At 38.8% G+C, this 12,066-nt stretch overlaps 1 protein-coding gene across 2 annotated transcripts in view; it reads right to left on the bottom strand.

Moving 5' to 3' along the window:
* Positions 1–12,066, bottom strand: part of ADCY5 (adenylate cyclase 5) — a 216,093-nt gene that overhangs the window by 29,159 nt on the left and 174,868 nt on the right. For both annotated transcript variants that reach the window (XM_030487012.2, XM_030487014.1), the window contains exon 9: positions 2,819–2,841. In XM_030487012.2, the coding sequence (XP_030342872.1) occupies positions 2,819–2,841 (23 nt within the window). The remainder of the gene's footprint in view (positions 1–2,818; positions 2,842–12,066) is intronic.

Raw genomic sequence — 12,066 nt, 5'->3', positions numbered from 1 at the left:
GCTCTAGAATTATTTAATTCCTTTGAATTCAGTATTCCACTTTGAAATTAAAAGTGGTTTTGTCCCTAGGAAGACAGGACATTCAATTTACTTCTAGATGCCTCCTTAGAGGAAGCACATCTGCTCGAGCATTCAAGATGATGCTTCTTATTTTCATTCAGTCTTCACAATGTTTTCTGGACTCATAAAAATGAGCAAGGAAATCATTAGGCTTCCTATTTACAGAATGTCTTCCAAGATCCTGCGAGTTATTTACACATTTGGGTCATTCGCATTTAGTCATTACATACCACGTATGAGAGAGGCAATACGTTTTCCCCTAGAACTGAAGCAAGAGTTGGCCCAGCATCCTGGTGAACCTCAGTTAAATTTCAAGTTTCAGCCTAAAAGCATCACTCAGGAAGACGCAAAGAGGAGACTACCTGCTTGGGCTTTGGCCTCGGATGCCTCCAGTTTTGTGATAGGTCATTATACTGCTGAGGGTATCTCTAATACTACAATAACTTGTAGTAATAATCTGTGGCTGCAGATTATGTAGAAATAATCCTGCAGGTTTTCAATTGCTTTGTTGGGACATTTGCAGTGAGGCAGCCGCCTTCATGTAGACTGCAGGAAAGCTTAGTTACCTTGCATAAACCTACCTGCCCAGGTGACCTTTGCAGTCAGCAGTACCCAAACTAAATTACTGTAGCAATTTATTTTTGTAATTTGTAAGTTTAGGTACATTTGCATAAATACAATTTTAAATTGAAATACAAAATTTCCCCATTTTGTCAGAGCCAGGACTTCAGGCCACCCCGAAACTCCAAAACCACCTTTTAGAAGCACTGCTGAGGTTTCTCCAAATGCAGCCACAAAAAATTGTTGCAAGGGACAGGAACAGCGTGAAGAGAGCTTGGAGCAACTTTTGCACTCTGCTTGCAAATGTGAAAGCTAGCAGTCAACCCAGAGATGCTGGCTTCAGAGTAATCCAAAAATGTTCTGCTGATTTAATTACTTTCTGCAAATGAAGAGTGTGACCACTGCCAAAACTACATGTATGCCATAATTTTAAATGCTTCATGCCTAGATTCAGTAACTAAATCTGCATTTAGGCACATAAGTGTCAGGTCTTGTTTCCAGACGTGTGTGGTGCCTACATCTTCCTTTGCTGTAAGAGAGAAGTATTGATGCTCAGTGTTTCTGCATGTAAGGGCACTGAGTTGAGTACTTGACATGGTTTAGGTATCTGATTTTAACCAATATCAACATGAACATTTTCTGCCAGAGAGGGTTTTTTTTTGCCAAATCTTTGTTCTTAAGTTGAACAGATTTCTGGATCAAGGGAATCTGAAGCAAGTGGCTTCTTTTGGTGCTGAACAGAAATCCAAAAATCCTGCAAACTGTATAATAAGATAGCATCATACTGAATCAGCACTGTAAATGCACAGCTTTTATCAATTGGCCATAACAGCTCAAACTTCAGGACAGAGAAGAGACATTACAGTCTTTGGAGCAACAGTGAAGATGCAGTTCCTTGCCAGCTGGGTTACTGTTGTGGACCAATACTAAGGCAGTTGAAATTATGTTTTCTTTCACAAACTATGAGGAGAGATGCTACTTCATGAGGGATACCTGAAATTTACGCATTTTTAAGAATTATTTTGTTGTAATCTGTTAGCTCTTCTCTGCTCAAACTAACATCAACTGAGTTCCCAGCAGCCATGGATGCAATAGGAAACCCTGGTGACTCTCTCTAGACACCTTGTTACACACAAGAAACATCCCAGGGTGCACAGAGCTAAATGTTAACAAAATTGAGTTTGCAGTGAAGGGCAGGGGAAGAAGAGAATGCTTCTTAATACTGCCATGTTCAAACTTACAATTTCCCTGTACTTTTAAGGAGTTGCTCTCAATGCTCAACCACCATAATGTGAGTTTTCCCAAAGTCAGATACTTAGGGCTCACAGAAGCATTTAGCTGTCCCAGCTCACAGAATTCCACTTTGTCCTGGCCAATAGCCTGAGAAAGGAGCTGATAAGAAGCAACAGCAACATAGTTTATGTATCAGTCTCCCCTATCGTCACCTACCTTGCTCTAAGCAAGCTTACAGTTAATGCCATTCAGTAGGGCTGAATGTGAAATTATTCTGAACAACGTCAGTACAGGAAATGTTTTTGCTATGTCCAGCTGTAGAAGTTAAAAAGTGAACACAGTTTGGGTTTTTCCTCCAAAAGCAATTTTTTAAAATACAACTCTTGTTAAATTGTTATTTTAGACATTTTTTAAAGTGTTATAGAAAAAAATGAAAACGCTGCTTTAATGTGGCTGTGTTTTCGAGCGTGAAAGTTTGAACTGACTTTTTCAAATAAGCTGTAATTTCTGAGTTTATTTTTATATATAGAAATAAGTAATATGTAATAATGATTAATATAAAACACATACAAATAAACTCAGAAACTCTATCTATTTGAATACATACTTATCAGAGATGTTCAACTCTTAGACATACTTTACAGGAAGATTTTGTTCTTGGGATATTCTCAAAGCAGCAAATAGCAAAGAATATTGGGGACAAGGGGAAGAGCAGCAAAAGCAAGTTAATTACAAAAGCAGGTTAGAACCACACAAACACAAGTTTTGAGGGCAGTGGCAGTTCTGAGCGCTTATCAGTCAATCCCGTGCCCTTGACTGGCTGTCCCTCCTGAAGAAACCTCTGGGGAGTCCAGGCGTTATTCTTGGCTGCTAGGCATTAATTTTTTTCATTTTTTTTTAATATGAGAAAAAAAACACCAAATGTGCAAACATAACCGTGTATAACAGAAGTAAATTTGCTTACTTGTCCTTGGGGTCCTCAAAACCCTGAAAGAAAGGAAAAGGACACAAGGGTTAGGAAACAGGCTGACCTTGAGAACACAAGTATCCTGAGAACGGCATTTTGCAGAGGACTTTTCAGGGCACTCACTTGTTAGGTGTGGATGGATAGCCTTATCCACCCACAGCAATATTTTGTGCTGCCATGTCATCAGGCAGATGGAGCAGCTTTAGAAAAACACGTGCTTTCAGATATAAATTTGTGGAAGTGAAGATAAGGGAAATTGTTCAGCTGACTGCTGGCACACTGTATTTCAGGTGTCTTCTTTCTTGCAGTCACCATTACAAATGATAACAGTAGAAAATATGCTGATATAACTGAGGTTGTATTTTACTTGCAATGAAACTCAGAATGATAACATAGGTCAACTATTGTAGTCCCCAAGGTTGCACCTCTATGATGGGGCTTGGCTAAGGAAGCTGGAAGCATTTTGGTTTTCATCTCTTCAGGTGGAATCTCAAGGGGTCTCCTTTCTCCCCTCACTGCATGCACACACAAAACATGTTTCCTTGAATAAGATTTCAGAAATTATTTATAATATTTGTAATACCCAAAATGCTCACAATTCCTTCAGGGCCACCTGAACTGAGTAAGTGTATGTATCTATGGGTCATCCATAGTTTAAGTGGCTAGAAGGCCTCAGAGAAAAATAGGTACAGAGGCATATTTTATATGTTCAGCATTAACATACCTACTAGACCAAACTGCATCAAAATGGCCATTTTGCATGGGCTGAGACAAAATCTGCCCTCTGACATAAAGCCTCTTGGCTTAAATTTAACTGTCAAGAAAAGTTGTATGTTTGACAAGTAGGGTCAAATACTCAAGCGCAGAGTTTGTACCCTGTGTTCCAAAACATAAAACAAATGTAGCTGGAAGATAGGAAGAGTTCCTTTTGTTTTTCTCCCAGGGACCTCACGCCAAAACTGCTCAAAGCAGTTTGAGGATATTCCAGCTGCTGGACCTGCAGCTGCTACCAGGCTGGGGGCAGCAAACTGAGATCCATCCTGACTGTAAAAAAGTAAAAATCTTTGAGCAAATGTCTTCCACAGCTGTGTTGTCTAACGCCATCAGGAACAAGAATGTTCACGACATACTAAACAAGAACAGATATCCTCTTGCAACTAGTTAGCAATGTGGTAATACGGTGAGAGGCAGAGGTAAAGCCAACAAAGTCTCCCTGAACAGCATCAGCTTTGCGAGAGGGAAAAAGTGAGTTTTGTTACTCAGGCCAACAGTCAGGACTGTGATTCACTGACAGAGGAACTTCCACTCTTACATAGTCTGTTTCAGACTAAAACCACAGTTCTAAATAGAAACTGCAACTTCAACTTAACCCACCAGAAATACAGATAAAGGAAATCTCTCACTCCCATGTAACAACCACCAGCAGATCCAGTAGGAAGAAGGGAATGGTAATGTTGATTTCAAAGTCAGCATGCCCAGTTATCCAAGCCAAAAAAACCCATGTACTTTTTGATTTCACATTAAGGAGTGATGGAGCAATCATTCGACTTTCGTTGTGTGGCTTTGCTTTTCTTTTCTTTTTTTTTTTTTTCCTTAATCATTTTAGAGTTGTCAGGAATATCTGATTGATTTATTTTTCCTCTAAGCAATCCTACAACACAGTGCCAAAACTGAAAGCTCACTGATTAATAATGGAGACAAAATGCTCACTAATTTGTCTGGTGTCACAGTCAGGCTGAGAAAAAAAAAGGTAATCAGCTGAACATAAATAGGTTCCAGCCAAAAAATAAGGGGAAGGAACGGATGAGAAAACAGCCAGTACTTGCTTATTAGATAGACATCAAGTTCACATTTTCAAGCGTAGCCACATGGGAACTAGATGACTGACTGCAGAGGAAGAATCCCCTAAAATAGTCTGGTTTTCATGGACAGCATTCATCCCACTGAAACCCTGAAACTAAACACAGATCTCATACTCCTGCCTTCCAGGTGCACAAGTTTGAAGACAGAAGTCAACCAGGTCAAGTTACCAAAACACCTTAGCAAGCATATCCTTAAAAAAATTCCCCAATATTCAAGTGTGGAAAAATACATCAGCTGAATATTTCACTGATCATTTATATGGGCATCCCGTGATTAACATGGAATTTGATTCTCCCCTGCTTCTCTCCCCCAGCAAAACTGTTATAAGGAAAGTCTCTAAAATAATACAGAATTAATTGACCTAGCTTTTCAATTTAAAATACTAATTTGTGCTTGAAACACTGGAAATAATTAATGCTTGTAGCTCGAATTAAATTGGTGTTTCAAAACTAAAACTCAAAAAAAAGCACATTTCAGGTAAAGCAAAAAAGGAAAAGATGATTACATTTCCTTTCCTGGATCTTCACTTAACAAGGCTAAATATTTAAGAGTGACTTGAACTTTAATTAGAGAGAATCAGCTTAAAATTAAATGTAGTAGGAACCTGTTTAAGTTAAGCAAATTAAATGATTCACTTCAAACGTTCCCATTTAATATGAAAGATTATTCAAGCAGAATTGCCAAAAATGCAATTGTTATGAAGAAAGGTTTGCAGGATTATTTTAGGAAAAAAAAAAAAGCTTCTTAAATGCTGGTCCTTTATGACAGGAGATCTTTTTTATTTGCACTGTCTTTGCCAGGATACAGAGCAAATACACCTCTAGGATCTGACTGTGACCAGAGATTTTCTTCCCTATCTATCTACTAAAGCATCGATGTTTCAATCACATACCAAGAAGCCTTTTAAACGAAGCGGATGTTCACACACACAGGGCCATGCTGTCCACCCTCTTTTGGGTTAGGACGGAATTTTCCCCCTGGGTTTTAGTCAATGTGTTTTCACCTCCTCTTACTTCGTGGACACGCTTGGTCCACTGAAAAATCTGCACTTAAATGATTTCCTTCCCCTTGCATGAGGCGAGGGCACTAAAGATACATTGGTCTTTTTTCTTCTCTGCAGCTGGCAAACAGTTAAGTTTCTTTAGGACTCAGATGCTTTGCTCCAATTCAAGCCTTTTGGCTCAGCATAAGGCTGCTCGCATGAACTGCAACGGTCTCTGTTACACACAGGATAAACACTAAGCACAATCAATCCTGCAGAAATGTGATCTACATGGATTTGCCTTCATTCCTAAAGGACTAACACACTCATGATGTAATAGACAGACCTCCAAGCTCAAGTAGGAAAGTGAAATAACTGGGACTATAAAGCCACTCTCCAGCATCCCTGGGCAGCTGTTCTGGTATAGAGAAGATTTCGAGCTGCACGAAGATATGTCAAGACTGGCATTTTTGCACACACATCTAAAAAAATCAGAACACCAGAAAAAATAGCTGGTAAAAACCTGAGTTGCCTGTTGTCTAGGAGAGGGGGATGAAGAGGGTAGGAAGAGAAACAGCCAATTCTTGGAGTTAAGTATATAAATCCCTTTTGATTACTTATGGATTTGGGTCCAGCAAACTGAAGCACTACCAATGGCTTTTCTAGGGTGCTAGGTTATTATGAAGAACAGGCTAGGACTTGTCAGCAGGGATGAAAATGGCAAAAAGTGATGATGGCTACCAGAATCATATGGATTCACAAGAGTTCAAGAATAGCTCCATAATCATGATGATGAAGTAGCTCTTGTTAAGGCCAAAACTCCTTTTCTCTAAAAGGGAACATAAGGCATGAGAGAAGTCTTATAGCAGTGCATTTCTAATGGACTGCTGCATATACGACCTCATGCAATTTTTATTCAGTCTCATTTTAAATATCCCTGATACTGGATTTTTCTCCTTCCCCCAGGAGGCTGCATTATTCTGCCATCAGATTGCAAATGTAAAGGTAATAGCATTTAATAATTGCTCTGAGACTAAGACAGTTCCCTCTCTGACTTTAGGAATATTAACCCAAACTTAGCTGAATCAACTCCCTTAATGGCCCTAATACCAAAGAACAGTCCTACTCTTTCTTCTTTTCTACATGAGATTCTTAAAACCCCATAATTTTTATGACAGGTCAGGTGGCTCTGAATTTACAAGCATTTACTTTTAGTGACTATCCTCAGTGGGAGTAGACATGTGCAGGAGGAAAAAAGAGGGAATTTTATATTACTGCATCTGTCCCTAAGGCTTACTATTTTATGAATATCTATTGTGCTAAAAGCTCATATGACTGCCATCTCTCTGCTTGACTTCTAAATTAACTAAGCCCTTTTCTTTGAAGATTAAAACTGATTCCTTAAATAGAATGATAAAGTGTTTGTCAAAGCCATGACAAGCTGACTGTTATACCATAATGCTTCAAATCAAGAACCATTAGAAATAATAATTCTAACTTTGAGAACATTAGCTGCAATTATTAACATATTGTAAATATGCAAAGAAAAGTGGAATAGATTTTACATCCTTTTAACTCTTAATTTCATTCCAAAAATAAGACAGTAGAGGAGCTGATGAGCTCTGTGACCTTCTAAATGGTAACATGGCTGGAAGCATGGATTCCACCTTAAAAACTTCACTGGTAACTCCAGTAAAGACTATAAGAGCAAAAATGATAGAGAAACTAATTTTTCTTGCCCTTTTTTCATCTGTAGAACAAGGCTGAAATCAGACTTACATCATGATAAAGCAGAAATTGAAAGAGCTTTAGACTTATGGACAAAATGAGCTTCGTAAGAGGTCAGGCCAACTTGCAAAGCAAAGGTGCTTCACAGAGACAGTGACCATGTGAAACAGAAAAGGAGAGTGACAGGCTGAGTGTGAATGTAGTTAAAAACAAACCTGGTTTGGCCCTACCACAAAACTAACTATTCACATCTGTTTTCAGCAGTATTATACATTCTGCCTTTGTCCCTGTGGTCAATGAGACAAGGCTACAAAGATAGATGCTGTCAGGTGTAAAAGCCAAAACAAAACTGAAGGACTTCAAAACACTCAAGCCAGAAATAATGCTATTTCTATACCAACGTAAAGAAAGAACTGGCACAGAAAATACTAAGCCTGTTAGGAAGGATATTTAACAAGCATCTAAGTGCAGAACAACAAACTGGCAGAAAAACACTTTATGAAACAGATTATATGATGAGTGTGTCTGCTATAGCTGGAACACAGACTAATAAGCTCCAAAAAGGAAAGCTGAAGTGCTTCCTATCTGCAGTCCACCCCACTTGATAAATACACTTTCATTCCTCTGCACTGCTCACAGATGGTGAAACCCTCTACTTTGGTCTACTCAGAATGATTTCGTACACAGCCACCAGCTGGTATACTGGACCTGGCCAAACACATTAATTTATTTGGCCCATCAGATTTATATATATGGAACATAAGTGGTTGCTTTAGAAATAGGTTTTCCCCCTTACTTTTAATTAACTTCTGGCTCTGAACTCCCACCTCTGAGAAGTGCAGGTTGCTCACACTTCCCTGTTTTCTGCTAACTCTGAATTCAAATTACTTCAGTTCGAAGGTCACATTTTCAAGTGAAATGGTACATGGTTCTGCACCTCACTCATGAACAGTTATCAGGACATGCAAAACAGAAAAAGACATACAAATATGTAGTCCTAGAAATGCTCAGAATCAGTTCCTGGCTCCCCAGTCTCTGCCCTTTCATCTCTACACTCCAAATGGTGATATGCACAACAAACTTCTACAGAAACTACTGTCAAATAGCCTTCTAATCAGATGCAGACAGACTAAATCCAAGACCAACCAGCCTTAACTGAAATCACCCACTGGTGCAGACTAGAGCTGCTCACTCTCTCTGAAAACCAGACCCAAACCTGCTGACTACATCCTTTTGTCATTAAAGCTTAATGTCTGCTTTAGGAAGCTTTGGAAATCATTCTGGTAAGTGCCACAACTCCACCTGTGCAACGCTGCCACTAACATCGGAGGAAATGTTTCTGTGAAATAAAGGGGAATTGGTATCTTTATTTCTGCAGGCTTAATTTTTTAAAATTTTTTTTGGTGGAAAAAATATCAATTCAAGACTTCCAAGGAAATATTAAACTCCACATAAGTTTCACAAAAGCATCTACAGATTAGCTGTTGCATCTCGCTGACTCTTATCCCTCTTTTAAAGAATTTGATCTAGGATGATTGCAAGCCCTGATCAACTAGAATAAAAGTTAAGATTGCACATGAGAATAAAAAGCTGTATGAAGCCTCTGACAATTTAAGAAATGCACAATGTTTTATATGGCTCCCATACTCTTAATATGAGATCATGTGGAACATGTGAATCAGGCAAATCCTCTTTTCAGACGCACCAAAGCAATCATATAGCATAACTGCAGGATAGGATTCCTCCCCTTGCTGTTTGTGAGCTATCTAAACCAAATTGGCTATATAAATCCCAGACTAGACTAACAATTTCCTCCCTGGTCTATAGCAATATGTGGAGATTACAGCAGAAAGGATTGCTAGAGGGTTTCTCCCTGCTTGATTACGAGTTCAGGACATTCTGCGTACTACAATAACAGCAAAAAAACAGTGGGTCAGATTCTTCTCCATTGGGTGCCCCTGTCCAGCTCCGCTGATGTCAGTGTTGCCGTTACCAGACTTAGCAGATGATTGCTGGAAAAGAGGATAAGGGTGACCTTAAGTTAAATGACACCTTTAAAAGGAGGGCAAACCCTTGGTGCCTCACTCATGGCCTCAAATTCACTTCTCTTTGATAGGGCTGCACTATTGACTGACGAAAACTTGCCCTACTGAGTTTTACTTTAATTTTTTAATCATTTCTAATGTTTAAGCCGTAGAGTTGGCACAAAACCAGCTAGAGTCTCCATTCATCTGATGCACCTGTTCCCTGACACTGATTTTAGAGTAACAAGAAAATCTATTGTAAGGGCAACTTGAAGACAAAAGGAGGAAGTGAGCTGTATTTGTGATGCAACATGCAGAGAATTATTTGATTTAGGACAGGTTGAATAGGACAAAGAATTTTATTTTATGGTTGGATGATCAGACTTGTAGATGAGTGTTGCTTCATTAGAAAGCAAACACCAAGCAATCAATATTATGTAGAAGACTGTGCAGAGCTCTGAGCAGCACCAGAAGGAATCAGGCGGTGCCTACCTGAAAGAAGAGCTTGTTCTTTATTTCACTAGCCACATCCAGGATGCATTTTTTTAACCTTGTCTCACATTTTTAATGTCTTCATGCAGTCATATTTCCTACACATGTATAATCCCGATTTGATTTTATTTTGGTTTTTACTTTGTAACTAACAGGGATGTCATACACAACTTCATTGCAAATTAAATGCTTCATTAGTTGTCCTCAGACTTATGACAGAAGGAAGCATGGTCAGACTGAAATCAGTATTACAGATCTTCAGGGTTTCCTTTTTCTGTTCCTAAACTTCCTAATGTTAAACCTTTCCAGCAGCTGAAAAAATAAAAGGAAATCTGCCAGGCATCTACAGCCAGGCTCAGCAGTTATGTTAGCCACTCTGCTTACATTTGATTATAAGACTCAGAAGTATTTGTTTCTGACCATCTGAACCTTCTGCCAGGCATGTATCTCTCGAAAAAGCAAAGCTGCTCAGTCCCCCTAGCCAGTGTAAAATAAATATGATAGTGTGTGGCAGCCTTAAGATGCAACAGTAGGGCTTTCCACAGCTGAGCAGATCTCATGACACAACTAATGCTTTTTTTTTCTTTTGCTAGGCAGCATTAGGCTCTGCCGACCAACATCTTCTGAGCAGCACTAATAAAACCCCAGTAGGAGTTCTGGGTTCAGTGCGGGCGCCTATGATGAAAGATAAGATTTCATCATCTTACTGATGAAATAGCAAGTGCTCAGAGGGGAAGAAGAACAACCACTGGGCTGGGAAGCAGCAACTAGGGAACAAACTTGATGAGGGAATCAGACCTGTGCAGAGACATGGTAATAGCTTCAAATACAGAGAAGATAACTGTAAAGGAGAGAAAATTAAACTGTCCTCTATGTACTGTGAATAGCTCATGCATCACTGTGTTTTAAAATTGAAGCGAGGGAATGTGAAGTGAAACATCAAGAAAAATAAACTGCTGAAAAGGACGTCCAGCAAGACTGTGGGATTTCCAGCCTTTGAGTTTTCTAAAGAAGGGCTAGACAAACATTTATCAGAAATGTCGCTATAGCTGGCTCCTGTACAAGGGGTGAGATCGATGCCTCGAAGTTCTGTGCAACCTAGATTGGAAACTTTGTAAAATATTTACGTCCAGCTCATATTATGCTCATATTCTTCATTCCTTATAAATTCTCCTAATACAGATTTTTTTTACATTACTGTTTCTATATTTGCAAAGGATTTTGTGATACCCCTCCAGATTGTAAAGCCCTGAACAAAGTAAATAAAATGTTTTCAGGAAAATGGGAAATTTCACAAGCTCCTTATACAGCCTATTCCTTGCATCAGAGCTTTTTCTTTAATCTTCCTTGCAGCAAATGAAGATGATTATTTTTAATCCTGCCATTTGCAGCCATGGAGGATGATTTATTATTATTTTCTGTCCTTATAAGCATTCATGTATTTGAAGACTTTTTTTTTTAACCAGTCATCTCCCTTCTAGACTAAATAAACCAAATATTTCAACACTTCTTCACAGGTCACACCGGTGAAACTCTCCTAATTTGTAATTTTCTCCACTGGACTATGTCCAATTCATCCACACTCTCCTAAAGGATTGTGTTCACAAACTGGATGCGATTTTCCAGCTACAACCTTAATAATGCTGAGCAGGGTAAAAGATGCAAGAGAATCATTTGTCATCTAGAACAGCCCTCTAATTTTGGAAGGTATCAACATTTGCCTTTTTATCACTGTTTACAACAAACCTCTTTCAGTTTGCAGTCAACTGCAATCCCCAAATTGTGTTTCTTAATAGTAGTTCTGTTTTGCAAATAAAAACTGGCACATCAGTATTATTTCCAGAAATGTAAAATCTATCAATATTTATAAAAGCACTCTGAAATTTATACTGGGAAAAGCAAAGTATTTTTTAGTGGTGTATAAATATTACAGCTATAAATATACCTGTACTCTCAAATGCTTTCAAGTCCATTTATTTTTGACCTTATTCCTATTAAGAACTGGACCAGAGACACACAGGGGAAGACAAGGTTGGCATACGGAGACTTGAGGGATGCTGCTCCTTCACATACATCATGAACAGTACAAAAGTCTGCATTTCCAAAGAGATACAGTTAATGGTCCTGGACTGACCGCTTTTGTTCAAGAAGCAAGA

This window comes from Strigops habroptila, chromosome 5, assembly GCF_004027225.2.
Source record: "Strigops habroptila isolate Jane chromosome 5, bStrHab1.2.pri, whole genome shotgun sequence".
NCBI classification, from domain to species: domain Eukaryota; kingdom Metazoa; phylum Chordata; class Aves; order Psittaciformes; family Psittacidae; genus Strigops; species Strigops habroptila.
Note: the sequence above shows the minus strand (reverse complement) of the source record. Positions and strands in the feature narration are given on the sequence as shown.